Raw genomic sequence first — 17,458 nt, 5'->3', positions numbered from 1 at the left:
ATCCGTTAATTTCGTGCATTTTTAAATTGTTGTTGATTGACTCTATACTCTCCCCTGTTTTCCTTGCGTCTCAATGTGTACGTTTTCAGAAATACTATACAAATCACGAAACATTTGGAACCTAAGGGGAAATACAAATAGGTTCTCCAACTTCTTTGAGTATTATTGAATTTTGCATTTTTAATATTTACAAATAAATTACTGCATACCAATATTTAGCATTCTCAAAAGTCATTTAACGAATAATGAAATCGGATAAGTTCTTCTTTCGAAGTATTACGTATCAATCAGTCGCGCCGGAACCAAGGAGGTCAGACCCTGTTAGACCTCCAAATTTTCATTGGAGGCTGGACTCTTCCCTCGAATAATCGATGGATACTTTAAATTATTTGCAGGTAGGACTACTATTAATAGTTTCAAAACTCAAAACTTACTTAAAAAATGACCTACTACATATACCGCATAATTTATCTTTGAGTTTTACGTCTCACGGTTATGCCGCTTAGGCTAAAGGAGACGGTGATGATGAGTAATGAATGAAATGGTGGAATGAACAAAGTGGGAGGAAACGGGAGAACCTCGGGAAAACCCACGCACACGGTGTTTGTCCACCACAAAGTTCAATTGGCGGGGGCTGGGTTCGAACCCGGGACCCCAAGCACCAGAAGTGAACGCTCTACCACTGAGGCCCCGCGGCCCCCGCATAATTTATCCCTATATTATATGATACGCATATATGTATGGTCATTTGAAGTAAGTTAACTTTTTAAAGTCTCTCATTTGAGTTAATTATAAGATTATTTAATCCCCTGACTGTTATCTTCTCATCGGTGCCTCTGGTGTCCGTATATTTTCTGGTATTGTGCTGTTTACTGTGAGTACAAGTATCCAATGACTCCCTTTTGTCATTTCGTAGCCAGCGTTTTTCTCCACCTCTGCAAGAAACACTCTTTACAATTTGTGCTTTTAACAGTTGGGGCAACTTAAAGCTGCTGTGCTAGCTACTACCAAGCGTAATTAATCTTGCAGCAGGCGTTAGTTGGTTTGCCTATCTCAAGGCAACTGTATCGCAAGGCATCTCTGACTTTGTATGTCAAGAATTTCTGTGGCCCACTGTACACTTATTTCTCTAACACCATTAACAGAAATAAAATTATAATATTATGGGGTATAATTATAAGTGACTTTGTTTTCGTGGAAACGACGTGAAATTGTGCCTTTACGTTTAATTATCACGTTATACGTATAGGCTAAAGGAGACGGTGAAAATGAGATTGAATGAAATGGTCTAATGATGAAAGCGGGAAGAAATGATAGAATACCCCTGGTGTTTGAAAGTACAAAGCCTACTTGCATCGAATTGTGAACGAGTTGAGTTGAGTTGATTGTAGTTTAGCGTCCCTTTCAGCAGCGAGGCTATTTGAGACGTGGACCTAGTGATTAACGTGGAATTCGAACCACATGAGCTCCCACCGGGAATCGAACCCGGGTCTCCCACGCCAAAGGCGCGTACGCTAACCGTTTAGCCACAAGGGAGCTCGAATTGTGAACGAACCATGGTGCTCACGCACAGAAGCGAAGGCTTTAGCACTTTTCTTATAAAGTTAATTGATTTAAGAAATGTTCTTCAGTAACTCAATTCGCCTAAGTACCAATATTTTCTCTTCATTTTACTCCTTTCCATTAACCTGGAAGAACAGGGCCGCGAATACAAAAGCATTGATAACAGTTAAATGTTGATTGCTATAGCGAAATCGGATAAAATGCAACGTCGAAACATTTCTTATTGGAGGAAAATACATATCAAAACCACCAATTAATTTGTGGGGAAAAGACTTTCAGAAGCCGTAACCCAAGAAATCGAACATCTTTCTGAGGCCGTAAAATATATATCACCATTTAAAGCTACGTACTTGTGCATAGCGGTGATTTACACGCTTCAAATGCAAAGATGCAAAACCTGTGAATCACAGATGATGCACATCGCTCCGAGAAATAAAGACGCTGTGAATAATCGGGATGCATTCCAAAGGGTCTCATACCGAGAATCGAACCCGGGAAAATGTACACCAAACGCATACACGCTAGTCACTAGACCACCAAAGGAAGGGCAAGTTCATTGAGCTACCGTGCTCTGCTAAGTCTTCATTTAATGTACTTTGCAATTAACATGTTGAGTCAATGAGTTACTAAATTAAGTCAAAATCAGTTAAAACGTTGGAATTTATTTCCTAACAGGAAATCATACGTGTGAACCGGATGAATACCAATGTTTGTCTGGGAAATGCATATTTAGGAGCTGGGTTTGTGACAATGATCGTGATTGCAATGATGGAGAGGACGAAGCTCCTGAAATATGCGGTAAGTTCTCTTTATGTTTTTTTCCTTGTTGTATTGTCTTGTAAAAAGTAGGCCGTATATTAAAATAATAGATTAATAAGGTAGGTGGAGGTAAATATGCTGTATTAAGGGTGTTGTGTTTTTTATGTCCTTAATTTTCATGATACACAAAAACGCAAGACACGTGAGTTGCAGAGTATCCTTTTCCGCGTGTAGAAAAAAATGTGGCAATGATGCGACTCACTTCTATTTTGTACCGAAAGTAAAAGAAAAAGTGTTACAAAGTGGCGTATTTAGCAACACGTGCAGGTAATTATACCAAGTCTAGGATACTACTAGAAACTTATAATAAATCTTGCAACTGCTTAAATTATCTGTATTATACGAACTCAAATATTACTACACAGCATGGCTGAAACAAAAAATAGAATAACCAAAGCGCAAGATAAAGATAAGAAGATAAAATGTAAATACAGTAATCTCCAACGTTAAAATGAAGTTTAATACTGAAAAGTTTTAGTTGACAATAAGACAAACAAACAGTGTCACTATACTGTGACTTAAAAAACTACACCGATATTATATGGAACATGTGAGACAAATGAAAATATCTTTGTCTTCAGCAGTCAGTTCTGCACAAGCCCTGGCGTATTTCGCTGCACCATGCTTGGTATTGATTTAGTAGCCATGGAATCACAAATATTGAAATTACACCTGCAAGACAAAGTGTTAGTAGACGGACACGAAATAAGGCGTACATTGTTGTAAACAATCGGCAATGTTCTGAGATAACACGGTACTAATATCGGATTCTTACCTCTTTGAAATAATGACGTCCTTCCATGGAACCTTTCCGAAGCAAACAATATTGCATGGCGTGGCGGTCTGAGCGATGTCTCCTGGAGTATTCGTCAAATCGGACTTGTCCAAGACCGTGGCACATATTGGAATTGAATCGCATTTTAGTGGATTTCGTCGGAAACGTTCCAGCACCGAACACTTGGAGTATTTAGCTGAACTGGCGTATATACCTGCAGTTACCTTACATCTTTTAGAGTGGTTGTAATTACCTACGATATTTATTGTATTCAAGTCTTTACTTTGAAACACATCCTACTGGAATGCCTTCTGTCACATTCATCGGAAAAGACATCGCTACACGAGCTTTACATATTCGACATCCATTCACTTCCGTAATGGCATTCCTGGTTGAGATTTGCTTTGGTGCCATTGAGTTTGAGTGTAGAATTATTATTGTTATTATGTCAATTGTGTTTACTAATCCGGAAACATCATGAAAACAAACTGTTTGAATTTATATAGATAAGACTACTTATGATGTTTTTCTAGTACTTTCTCTTCTAACATTTAAAAAGATAATAAAACGTGATAACAAAGAAACCCGCTTTTCTGTAATGAAAGGAAACAGAAGAAGGGAAAGTAATGTTTTCTAAAATTTTGGAATTATTGTAGAGTGATTAAGTTTCGGATTTCCCAACTTCTACTCACAGAAATGTATCTCCAACAAAAAGAACAAATGAATGGTTTAAAAACAATATGGAAAGTGCCTTTTGTCGAAGAGTTCTTTGAGCATTAATGCCAAACCACATCTCTGAGATCTGTCAGAATGTTGCATATTAGTACATTTACCTCCTTCAAATTCTCTCTACATTTCGTTTGAACATTGCTTTCTGTTTTGCTACGAATAGATAACAACAATACTAGATTATTCTTCCTTTGTATAGCAATGTTCAATTGTTTTAGATACGCATATAATTTAATGATATAAAATAATAGTTATACCCGCATGTTGTTATATATATTAATACAAAAAATCAAGATTATAAAAATTGTAAAAAAAAATAAAATATATTTAATTTTTATTACCGCATTATCCGAAGAAATAGTGCTGAACATACATTTGTATTAGTGATACTCAGAAAGAATTGTTTTTCCTAACAGGAGATCGCACCTGCCATTCAGATGAGTTTCTATGTGAATCAGGGAAATGCATATCAAATAACTGGGTTTGTGACCTTGATGATGACTGTGGTGACGGAAGTGACGAAACAGTTGCATTATGCGGTGAGTTTCACTGTATTTTTTACGTTTTAAATATTGAATGTTTAGAATTTACAGCAGTGGTGATGCAGACATACGAGTTGCTCAAATGTTTAAGTTAACCCGTTACTGCATATGGTTTATTATTAGTGTTGACTTTCTGACACTTTTTGATTAATTTCTCATCCGAAAGAAAAAAATCACTGAAAACGTTCTTGCTATCAATGGTTAAGTGTCAGCGAGGTCTGCAATATACTGCACGACATGAACAGAAAACACTATTGATGTGGTACTTATGTTGCTCTGCAATAGAAAAAAAATAACTTTTTCGAGAGATCTATTGTGTTTATATTACAGTTCAATATTGTTACTACATTCAGTATTCATAATAAACCTTGGCTGTTTGGTTATATGTATCCTATTTCATTATCTTCATCATCATGGTCAGCTATAGTTATTTCATTGCAGGAGAAAGGTCTCTCAACTTTTTTCTTCACAATCATCTAACTTGGGCAATCATTTTCCACGTTACTCCGCAGTGCGTTTTGTTTTTGTCACACCAAAGTCTATGCGTTGTATCCTATTTCGTTTCTTGTCTCTTCATTTCCAGTTAAGAAATATTTTTGCCCATAGATCACTATTTCTTCTTGTAATATGTCAGCCCACTACCAATTCAAGGTTCTTATTTTCATAATAATATCCGTTACTTTTGCTATCTTTCTGATCCATTTAATACATTTTTCTATCATTGCTATCGAAGAAGCTCATTCTTGTTATTCTAGTATCACATATAATCCAGGGTAGCTATATTTCCGGCATAATCTTTGTTTTACCTTTGGTTTTCCACTCATAATGATTCAATCCTTCTGCACATGATAGAAGCTTATAAAGTCGTTTTCTTTCACTTGAGATTTTTAGTTATTTTCAACAGTGTATTTACTATGTATGTTCGAGATAATAATAAATATGTGTATGTACTTTCGATTCCAATTTACGTGTCAACAGCCAGCATTTTGATATGAAGATATTGAAATTTGAAAATTCAGGACTGCCGTACGTTAATGCTCATTATCCGTACAAATAATATGATTGAGAGCTTACAATTAGTATGAACCTATAACCATCTTCTTCCGAGGCATTTGAGATTTCCGTGCCTTCCGTACGATTTCTTAGTATTCTAATCCATGTAATCTCTATCAATGAGCAGAAATACTAAATTCAAACGCTCTATAGCAACGAAAATGTTAGTTACAGCCAAACTGAAACAATGATAAAAATCTGATACGAACATAAATTAAACACTGACAATAAATAATAATAATAATAATAATAATAATAATAATAATAATAATAATAATAATAATAATAATAATAATAATAATAATAATAATAATAGCATCGTTCAATAATATTTTCCTAAGTGAAATATGAGAACTGAATATACGACATTTTGAGTATTTGAATATACAGACTGGACAATTTATCTTGATATGCAATTGTAACTTTTAAACTAATGAATACAAAACGCAGAAATTTTGTATAAGGATGGTATCGAGACGAGACGAGAAACTTTGTTCAATTTCGGTCTCCTCTCGGTTGATAAATAGCGATGTCGGTCTCGATCTCGTCTCGAGTCGGAAATCGCCGTCTCGATCAAGAGATGTTTGCCTCTATCTCGGTCTCGGTCTACTCTCGAAAGTCTCGAAATAAATAGTGTGAAATTAAAATTGTGAAAATATTTTTATCATACAGTACGTAGTTTCCGCTTCATATTTTGCGCCTTCATTCTTGACATACAATTATGGTATGATGTACACCTTGTCTCAAAAAGGTTGAGCGCATTCTTTACTGGTGTTTTGAGGCAATAATTTTCTAAGTCCAGCTTCGGGTATCTTCGGGAAAATGTAAGCCAGGTTCGAACCTCCAAGCCAGCCTTTGCAATCGGGAAAAAGTTTGCAGATTTGTTTTTCTTCTTTTCAATATAATAAGACTTGTTACCAAGTGTTTAAAAAAGCAACATTGATTGAAATACTTAATGATACAATATTTCGAAACTTTTTTTTTTTTAATGTCAGCACATGCTTGTTTGTCATTTAGCTCTCCATACGTAATGGAACATTTAAATACGTTAAAGAATCTTTCCATATGTAAAAGAATGCTCAAAGTTAAGAAATAGAACATAATTATCGCCTGAGTACTAAAATAAAAGTTAAAGTAGAACAGAAACAGCGTTTGTAATGGATATGAATGTCATAATTATCTTGAGATCCGTTATACATCGCTAGAAGCATAATTCTAGAAGTCCTTGTGCTAGCTCATTGGTAAGCTGTCGGATTTCAAATCTTGAGGTTGAGAGTTCGAATCCCGTTTAGGTTAATCCTTTTTTTTAAATTATATTTTCCGCAATGCATGAAAAATTATATAAAATAATTACATTAGAATACATAAGTTGTGTATATATAACATAATCATTGCAGAACATAGTAATTATTATGTTTAAAATATAACATCTGAGATAATTTTCACAGTAGGTCGGTATTATATATGAGGATGTAAATACAACTTAAGAAACTCGTTCAATAGCAATAAATAAATCATGTAGTGTATTTATTTGCAGCTATTTGTCATATAGAGGGTAATTCTCAACATTCATAATACAGAATGTCATTTATGTTCTTGAAAAGTTATTCGATGCATAAACAGAAGGTATAAACAGAGAATCCAAAGTCGGAACGCTCACAAAAAAATTCATGAACCCCAAAGATCACGTGAGCAGACTGGAATTGTCCTTATGAAGCATGCCACAGCAGAAAGTCTTTACATAGATTTTCAATTCAATTCCTGATATATGCTTTTGCAATGTGGAAGTGGTGATGCCTTCAGTCGCCCTCTCTCGCTCGCTCGCTCGCTCACTCTCTATTTATACAGAATATAAAAGTGGATTTATGTGTGCATTTCAACATAATTCTGATATATCTAGAGCAATTTTAACTATATTTCTTACAGTCTGGAAAAAGAGTACTGTCGGGATACATATCAAAAATGCTAGAAACGGGTCGATATTAGTATCGAATCCATTGTTTCGTGGTCGCTTAGGTGAATGTTTCTACTTTCAATTCAAGTCCAACTAAGCTCCCATTAGCACCCAGGGTGGTTACGTAGCGACATAAAGATATCGAAATCATTCGATATTAGAATCGAATCGTAAGTTTTCAGCGCCGCTAACAGTGCAGCATTTCCCATTAGTCCACAATAGTCCACATTTCACATTAGTCCCATTGCCTAGAGGGCAACATATTTGCAGAGTGCAAAGTTTAAAACTTGAATAATATTTTATTTTTTTCCGTATGAAAAAGTTATAAATCAAGAGCAAATATACTATTTCACGAACAATCCTCTTTTACTATTCTAATATGTTTAATAATAGCGTAAGAAATCTAATAGTAATTCAGAACATGTTTCACAGTTGTTATTTTTTGTTACATAGTTGTAGCTGTAGCATGTAGTGAGTGGAATTTAACTGTAATAAATTCACTAATTAACCATATTCGAATTAAGTTTTATTTTTAAGTTCGGGATGAAGGGGCGGAGAAATATGTAGTTATTGGGGGCACCGAGCTTTTCTACATTTTACTTTCAAGATCTCCATTTTTCTTTTGTCATTTGTTCCTAATAAAAACAGTTCAGTCACTTTTGGATTGGCATAGGATAGTAGGAGTTGGATTTTGGGATGCAGCCTGTGAGATTCTAGAGGAGCTAACTGCTTGAAAAAGTATTTTTGAATCATCTGTAACATATGAAATAAGGATATGTATCATAAAAAATTGAAAGTAACTATGTCTGCGTAATCATCACGGTCAAATTGCAAAGTCAAATAAATTGACGTTTGGTATATAATCAGGCTCCAATCCCAACTGGGAAGTTATCATACGCGTGTCACTTTCATTATAATACATATCCTTAGGGGAAGTAGAAGTCCGAATTTTTGCGAAAAATTGAGTTGAGTTGAGTTTAGTTTAGCGTCCCTTTCAGCAGCGAGGCTATATGAGACGTGGACCTACTGATTAACGTGGAATCCGAACCACATGAGCGAAAAATTGAGTATCTCACAAGCCGTTCAACTGAGAGCTGAAATTCAGCATATAACTCTTTATTAAAAATAAAGAGAATATGTCCTGGCATTTTTTAAAATTATCTTTTATGAGCGGGGGGACGGGGGTGAATTTTCTATATATTGGAAATTGGTAGTGGGTTGATTTGTAAAAATAATCGAAAACGATTGATATTAGTTGAGAAACAAATTGAGTAATGCAAATTAAAGTTCTTTTTGAATTTTATACCCACTGCTTTCTATTTATAATTGCTGAAGCTGGTGTTTAATATATGGAGCGTTCCGAGCATAAGGCAATCAAGCCATAAAGTTAGAGAAAAATGGCCATAAAATTTGTATTCTAAACTTAATTACATGGGCATTTTCAATTAGTACGGCATGCTTAATTATATAGAAAATTAGTTTCTCTCTCTCTCTCTCTCTCTCTCTCTGTTTTTTTTACGTTGGTCTACTTTTCCTTGATTTGAAACTTTCAAATTTCACCCTATTTTCTACTGAAATGTGTCTGTAAGGCAACAAAGAAATAATTATATATGATAAATTTAAATTCATTTTAATTTGGAAGATGAGAAACACTTTTCCATTATATATCGTAAAGGTCAGACCCACCAGTATTGTAACAGAGAGATGCTTGAGCCATTAACGGTAGAAATTCAAACTCCGATAAGTGATAATTTCACAGTCTTGTTTTATTACAAGTGTAACCTCTTTAGCCAATGGAGAGGAGGACGTGGGCCATCGGTCAGAGTTGATGTCGATGGGTTTTGGTGGGCAGAGTTGGTCACAATGGTTCAGAGTGGTTCATAGTTGGTGGTGGGTCAGAGTGGATCACGATGGTTGATGGATCAGATTGGGCCAATGGGGCATTTGGGTGGTGGGTGATAGTGGGTCATGATGGGTCGTGGATCAAATTTTCATTGACCCACACCATCTCTGGTTAAAATTGTACTAAAGATAAGAGGCACCGAAGATGCATGTCGGCTATTATGCTCAAATTTTGCTCATGGATAGTACTCCACCAGGAAGCAATAAATCTGAAACGGTTCACGGTATCACCTTCTAGAACTCGAGATGTAGGGGTTTGTCTGATTGGCTAAATTAAGACGTCAATGATTTATCCTTCAACAACCAAGCTTTTTATGATCGTTTCCGTGGGGAAGTCAGAAGAACACGTGCCTAGTAATCGTAATATTGATAGTTTGCGTCCACCCCGGGTATTTGTTTTGTGTTTTTTGATTCACCTAAATATAAACAAATCACGCATATAGGCATTTTGACATATTTTGGGAGAGTAATTTTGTGGTTCGTTGGCGTTTCATCGCGTCTCTGCTGCTGGTAGTAAAGTTTTCAAAATGGAACTTGGGCCACCACGGATCGTCGCTGCGGGGCCACCAATTTCTGGCGAGAGGTCAATAGTTGACCATCTGTAGTCCACCGACGCTTACAGCTTAGAGTAATGAACGATGTCTTTGCCTTGTAGAGTTCATAACTACCGACGTCGGCAGTCAACTAGCTTTTAGTATTCCTTTACTAACCATCTATTGTTCATGTTTGTACACGGTGTTGTCATAATAATAATAATAATAATAATAATAATAATAATAATAATAATAATAATAATAATAATTATTATTATTATTATTATTATTATTATTATTATTATTATTATTATTATTATTATTATTATTATTATTATTATTATTATTATTATTATTATTATTTGTAGTAATAGTAGTATAATTGATGATAGAATAATTATTGTCTATGTATTGTCCAGGTAGGACTACACACAGGATTTTGCTCGTTTTGGTTCGACTTGACTCTAATCCGAGTCGAGTTGGAAGATATTTTTCGCGCCGAGTCCAAGAGTAGACCTCAAAGATGTCTGTTTCGAGTCGAGTCGAGTTTCAAAGAAAAGTCGTTCGTGCCCATCCCTACTAATGAGAGCTTAATCGGAGTTAAGCGAAATTGAAAGTCTCACTATTTATCTAAGCGACCCCGAAAACTATGAATCTAATATCGATCATTTTCTACCAATCTTTTATATGTATCCCCCTCCCATTCACCATAGGTAACCCGACAGCACTCTTTTCGAAACTATAAGAAATGTGGTTAAAATTACTCTAGGCCAGTGGTTCTCAATCTGATTCCTATCACGATCCCCTTTTATCACACGCTCTTGCCAGCGACCCTTTTATAATTTGTTTTATAATAAGCTTGTGTGGGATTTTTAACATACCTATTTCTATAATAGTAGAATCCATTTTTTTTTGTTTATAGTGAACAGTGCCATGGAAAATCAGCGCCCGGGGCGAGAGTATAGTACGATGTCACCGTATATATGAATGAGGTCGACATACTAGCTACGAAGCGCCACCATGGTTGGCACGAAGCTCAATAACATTTTCAAAATAAACCCTACCTTTCCTTAATTTTGAGCACATTTTATTACGTTTTTCCTTCTATTTTACCCATGTGCACATGCACTTTCCTAACATGAGTAACACACTTCCTCCGAAATGTGTGGCCCCTTTTTTCGGCGCCCGGCACTGACAGTGGATACAGTAACTGTAATATCTATATTCCCAACGACGAAGGTGCTGGTTCAAGATGGATGTTAAACTCCTTCATTGAAGAGGCCATTAACGTATCCGATCTAAGCCCACAACTTCTTGACCAAATAATAGAATGATCTTGCGACAAGTCTTTGCAACTGGTTTTTTGTAACGAAGACTTGGACAAGTTCTGCCTGATGAGGAGAGAAGAATATCCTGGTCTGGGGATTGCTGCTTTAAAAGTAATAATTCCATTTGCTATATCGTACTTGTGCGAAAGTGTGTTTTTATGGCAAACATTAAAACAAAGATGAGAAATCGCTTATCAGTTGAAAATGGCTTGATAATGTTCGTCATGAAGATTGAACCGGGCATTGCTGAACTGTTGAAATTACACCATGCTTAGGTGTCTCATTAGGTTTTAATTTTAATTGTATTTCAATGTGCAGCTTTTGTTGCATGTGTATTTTTCTAGTATTTCTATATACAGTTCTCATTAGTTTTATATCATACCTCTTTGATTTAAATTCATTTTTAAACAACTCTACTAACTAACTAACTCTATGTCCTATGGAACCCGGAGGTTCAATGCCGCGTTCACAAAAGCTCTACACTGACTTCTATCCTTAGCTAACTGCATCGAGTTTCTACTTTGTATTCGTATCTCAGCGAAGTCCATCTTAATATTGTCCTCCCATCTGCGCCTAGGTCTTCCTAATGGTCGTTTACCGATTGGTCTTCCAGTCAAGATTTTGAAAGCGTTTCTACTTTCTTCCATTCTAGCTACATGACCTGCCCACCTAAGCCTTCTAGACTTGACGACCCTAACAATGTTGGGTAAACCGTATAAATTATGTAGTTCCTCGTTATGAAGTTTCCGCCATTCCCCATTCCCGTTCCTCTTGGGTCCGAATATTCGTCTCAGGATCTTGTTCTCAAATACTTTCAGTCTATGTTCTTCCCTCAAAGTAAGCGACCATGTTTCGCAACCATACAGAACAACAGGCATGATTATCGTTTTGTATATTTTAAGCTTCAAATTTCTCGACAGAATTCGCGACGACAAGACTTTGAACCGAATAGTAACACGAATTCTACACCCTTTGAAAATGTTCAGTAGACTTATTTTTTATTGTTCTTTACAGTGTGTATAAAAAACAAAAGTATGCCTATCAGAACAAAATTAAAAATAATATTTAAAAATAATTTCTGGTATTAGATTCTAACTATATTTATCTCTTCCGCCTACCTTCGCGATCCCCTAGGGGCCGCGACTCCCAGGTTGAGAAACCCTGCCCTAGGCATACATGAGTTATGTTGGAACATACATACATACACTTTTATGTGTATAAATGCAGATAAGAGAGAGTTGAGTGAGAGCGATTAAGGAATTACCGCTCTCAATCTCTTCACTTTACTTTTGCGATTCGCGAATTTCTTACGTGACAGTTTGGGGCTAGCTAGTTTTTTTGTCTTGGACCACGATCCGATTTTCGATATGCTCTACCTAAATGCTGTAATGCGAATATTGAGAAGTTATCTGCGATGAAAGTAGCTGCAAATAAATACATTACATAACTTATTTATTGCTATTACACGATTTTTTAAATTTGTATTCAATATTCACACATAACACACCGACGTTCTGTCAATACCTCAGATGTTATATTTTAAAGATAAGAATTACTTATGTCGTGAAATGATATGAATATATATATTCAACTGATATATACAACTGATGATATGAATATATATATTCAACTGATATATACAACTGATGAATTGTAATGTAACTATTTTACATAATTTTCATGCATTGAGGAAAGTAGAATATCATAAAAGAATTTCACCTGAACGGGTATCGAACTCACGATTTAAACGCTCGGTGGTGTACCACTGAGCTAACATGACCTCTTTTCGGAAGCTGCTTCTGAAATATAACTGAGCTCATACGTAAATGCTCTTTTCCGTATGGAAATCACAATGACGAAACGAGAGTGTGAATACATAGTCTCGAAATATTGTATCATTAAGTATTTCAATGTTACTTTTTTCTACATTTAATACCATTTCAACATGTCTTATTATATTTAACAGAAGGAAAAACATATCTGTACATTGTTTCCCGATTACTAAGGTTGGCTTTGGAGGTTCGAACCAGCAGCTTTAGTTTACTGTTTTCCGAAGATACCCGAAGTTGGACTTCGAAAGAGTTTGTCTCAAAACAGCTATCATCATATCGCTCAATCTGTTTGGTATATGGTATATGTTTTTATACGTGTAAAGTCAGTATAACAATTCATTCTTTAAACAGCTTTTCGTATGTATTAATATTCCTTTATAAAAACTGTTTTTGATATTATTATTACGGCACACCATTTTCAGATTTCTTTCGTGAGTCGTTGACCAAGTCGTTCCCCACCAGCATTGCCAGACTCACAGCTCGGAATTATTCCAAAACCTGATCGAACTTATGCTAGATTCGGTCAAATTATGCTAGATCCTCATAATTACTAATTCAGGAGTTTAAAAAAACGAAGTTGAGATACGATAACGTAACTTAAAATACAGAGAGAGCAAGAATGCAATACTTCACGCACCAAAATTTTAACTCAGCTAAATTAATGCAGTCGTTGCCAGACTCAATGGCGTATATATCGTATAAATGAATGCAAAGTTTTTGTTTACATATTTTGAAAGAAAATTACTTCGCAGCATAAGGGGAGTTGGGAATCGTCTGCTAGGGAGGGGGTGGCAGATTTTTGGTCGGTCTCGGAGCTGTCATTTCAGGAATAAATATGATCATGAAGTCAGAAATAAAGATGGCAAAGTTGTCAAAAAGTTGGGGGGAGAATGGCCCCCATAGCTCCGCCCATGCCTCGGAGTTGAAGGATTAGAAAACCCTGGGTGGAGCCACAAAAAATCCCAAAGACGTTTCGAACTTACTTCGGAAAATAAGACTGCCTGTATGGTTTACCGACTGTATGAATCAATGGAAGAGGATACATTTCTGCCGTTCTTTTTCTTCCCACGACCAACTTCTTTCTCATCTCCAGGTTTTACGGCTTTCTGATAAACTTGCTGAAATTGTGCTAGATTTGGGCAGGATGCCAAAAGCAAGATGCTAGATGCTAGAGACATGCAAATTATGCTAGATCTAGCATCATTATGCTAGATCTGGCAACGCTGTTCCCCACAATAGGCGTGTCGTGCAAGTAACCAATCACACGTCAGGTACTAGCTTTTACCTATTGCTTCCTTCTCACAGCTCAGAACATTGGTAACTATGGATAGACGTACAGCAGTAATTTCTTTATGGGAGTTGGAAGGTTATTCTGCAACTGCAGCTAGCAGGCGAGTAGGTGACCCGGCCTCTACAGGAAGGCGATGGATTCGGAAATATGGTGCTACAGGTCAGACTGATAATTTACGATCTCCTGGTCGTCCGCATGTGTCAACCGAAGCCCAAGATGCGAGATTAGTAAACGAAGCCCGGTTAGACCCACTAAGGACGTCTAGACAGCTAAGGGAAGTTTCTCTCTTTCCTGGTAGAAAGCATACAGCTCTGCGAAGGCTTCGTCATGCTAGGTTACGTGGCCGTGTTGCTGCCGTGAAGGAAAAACTCTCAGACGACCACAAAATTTACCGTCTCGCGTTTGCACAGGCGAATGTGGGTCTCAATTGGGAAAACGTAGTTTTCTCAGATGAATCCATATTCACAACATCAAAGGAGGGACGCCGTTTTGTGTATCGTCCAAGAGTCACCCGATATGACCATGGATATGTGGCTGCTTGCAATCGCAGTGGCCATGTATCTATTTTATGTTGGGATTGGATTTCCAGTCGCGGAGCAGGACAGCTTCATAGAATTGAAGGACATCTGGACAATGCTCAGTACTTAGACATTATCAGTAATATCATGGTGCTATCTGTACGAGTATTTCAGCCTGATGGTGTAATTCAGTTCCAGCAATACCAGTCGCCAATACATACTTCCCGTGTGATTCAGGAATGGTTCGCAGGGCATCCTAAGATTGATTTAATCGACTGGCCGCTCGTGGAGCAGACCTCAATCTCATGGAAAATATGTGGGCAGAAGTGAAGCGTACTCTAAGGGAAAGTTGGCCTGAGGCAGATCCACCAAGAACTCAGGATGACCTGTGGCATCTTGTTTCCGAAGCATGGCTGGAGGTAGGGGAAGGAGATAGATTTGTCACCCATGTAATAGATTCCATGCCCAGAAGAATGGAGCGTGTAATAAATTCAGAAGGGTCTTGGACACAATATTAATGTCCCCGCCTTAACTCCCGAAAACAGCCCTTTTCAGGGCTACCTAAACGCTTCTGAAAATATTTCTAGAAATAAACCACTCCTTGTATCCGATTTCTGTGCAATCCTACTAACAAAAGAATGATTATTAGCTGTAGGCTTTGAACTCAAGACCTCTTTATTGGCAAGTCCGTACTCTACCAGTGAGCTAACATGAACACGCAAACCCAACCTGAAGAAACACGACTTTCAATTTCTGGTATTCGATGACAATGATGCTCATATACTTGGCAAATGTTGTATTCAACTTGGGATATTCCGCAACACACACACACACACACACATAAACAAAGCGAAAGAGAGAAAGAGAGAGAGATGAGCAAAAGCATATTCAACGTATTCGAATGAGACTCTAAGTAACGACATTCCGTTCTAAAGAGAGTTTGTGTTTCTTCCCGTGACGTTAAGGGGATCGGGAAAAGTTATGTGTCTTGAAGCAGGATACGACTTTGGATACTCTGTTTATACACTTTCTATATCCGTAGGAATATATTGTATTTCACGAATGTAAATGACATGCTGTAATGAGAATATTGAGAAGTTACATCTGTATGACAAATAGATGCAAATAAATACACTACATAACTTATTTATTGCTATTGAACGAGTTTCTTAAGTTGTATTTACATCCTCATATATAATACCGACCTACTGTGAAAATTATCTCAGATGTTATATTTTAAACATAATAATTACTATGTTCTGCAATGATTATGTTATATATACACAACTTATGTATTCTAATGTAATTATTTTATATAATTTTTCATGCATTGCGGAAAATATAATTTTAAAAAAAGGACTAACCTAGACGGGATTCGAACTCTCAACCTTAAGATTTGAAATCCGACAGCTTACCAATGAGCTAACGCAAGGACTTCTAGAACTATGCTTCTAGCGATGTATAACGGATCTCAAGATAATTATGACATTCATATCCATTACAAACGCTGTTTCTGTTCTACTTTGACTTTTATTTTAGTACTCAGGCGATAATTATGTTCTATTTCTTAACTTTGAGCATTCTTTTACATATGGAAAGATTCTTTAACGTATTTAAATGTTCCATTACGTATGGAGAGCTAAATGACAAACAAGCATGTGCTGACATTAAAAAAAAAAAAGTTTCGAAATATTGTATCATTAAGTATTTCAATCAATGTTGCTTTTTTAAACACTTGGTAACAAGTCTTATTATATTGAAAAGAAGAAAAACAAATCTGCAAACTTTTTCCCGATTGCAAAGGCTGGCTTGGAGGTTCGAACCTGGCTTACTTTTTCCCGAAGATACCCGAAGCTGGACTTAGAAAATTTTTGCCTCAAAACACCAATAAAGAATGCGCTCAACCTTTTTGAGACAAGGTGTACCTCTTCATAGCTAATTTGCTAGCGTTAATACTTTTCATGCATGTGTTCCAGGTTCAATCATCAGTGGGTATATTATACCTAGGATAAAACATATTTCACTTTCAGCAATATACTTTGTCTCATATAGCCTCAGTACTGTCTATACAATTAAACTCCATTAAATTAACTCCAGTACTAGAGAGTAGTTCATTTCCTTCCTTTGAATCAGAATTGTTCAAATATCTCCTAACGGATAACGCAACACATACGAGCACGAATGTGTTTAATCGTACCGAAATTGAAATTTTACATTATTATCCAATACATTCTGTTTTGACTGTCATTTTAAAAAGAGAATATAACGTTTATTATCTTAACAAATAAGGTAAATTATTACTACAATATATTTTGTTTCAAACTGATCAAATGCTTTAATACCGTTTTACATCTCCGTGTTTAATTGACACTTCATGACATGAATTTGCTGAACCTTCTGGTGGGAGTTACGGCACTCATCTTTGCTATGTGTGGTCTTGGGTTGAATCACCAATCAAGTTAGATTCAAAATCTGATGTTTCGCATACTTCGCGTCTCATTTTAAATATGTTTTGTTTCTTATACAAGTTCATAAACATGTATGTAGTGCTGTAACAAAGATTCAGCTTATTCCTGAGCTTTCAGCGGTGCATGCGACCTTTATTCCAGAAACCTAATC

The 17,458-nt window shown here is 36.3% G+C and overlaps 1 protein-coding gene across 2 annotated transcripts in view; it reads left to right on the top strand.

The window, feature by feature from the left end:
• LOC145680809 (uncharacterized) overlaps window positions 1-17,458 on the top strand; it is a 708,231-nt gene that overhangs the window by 639,992 nt on the left and 50,781 nt on the right. The window contains exons 3-4 of one of the 2 annotated variants that reach the window (XM_081751882.1): window positions 2,239-2,361; window positions 4,303-4,425. The exons of the other annotated variant lie outside the window; for it this stretch is intronic. Of the exons in view, the coding sequence (XP_081608008.1) occupies window positions 2,239-2,361; window positions 4,303-4,425 (246 nt within the window). The remainder of the gene's footprint in view (window positions 1-2,238; window positions 2,362-4,302; window positions 4,426-17,458) is intronic. 2 annotated transcript variants of the gene reach the window in all.

This window comes from Thermobia domestica, chromosome 3 (genome assembly GCF_964235325.1).
Source record: "Thermobia domestica chromosome 3, izTheDome1.hap1.1, whole genome shotgun sequence".
Lineage (NCBI taxonomy): Eukaryota > Metazoa > Arthropoda > Insecta > Zygentoma > Lepismatidae > Thermobia > Thermobia domestica.
The sequence above is the reverse complement of the archived record's forward strand: the minus strand, read 5'-3'. Positions and strand labels throughout refer to the sequence as shown.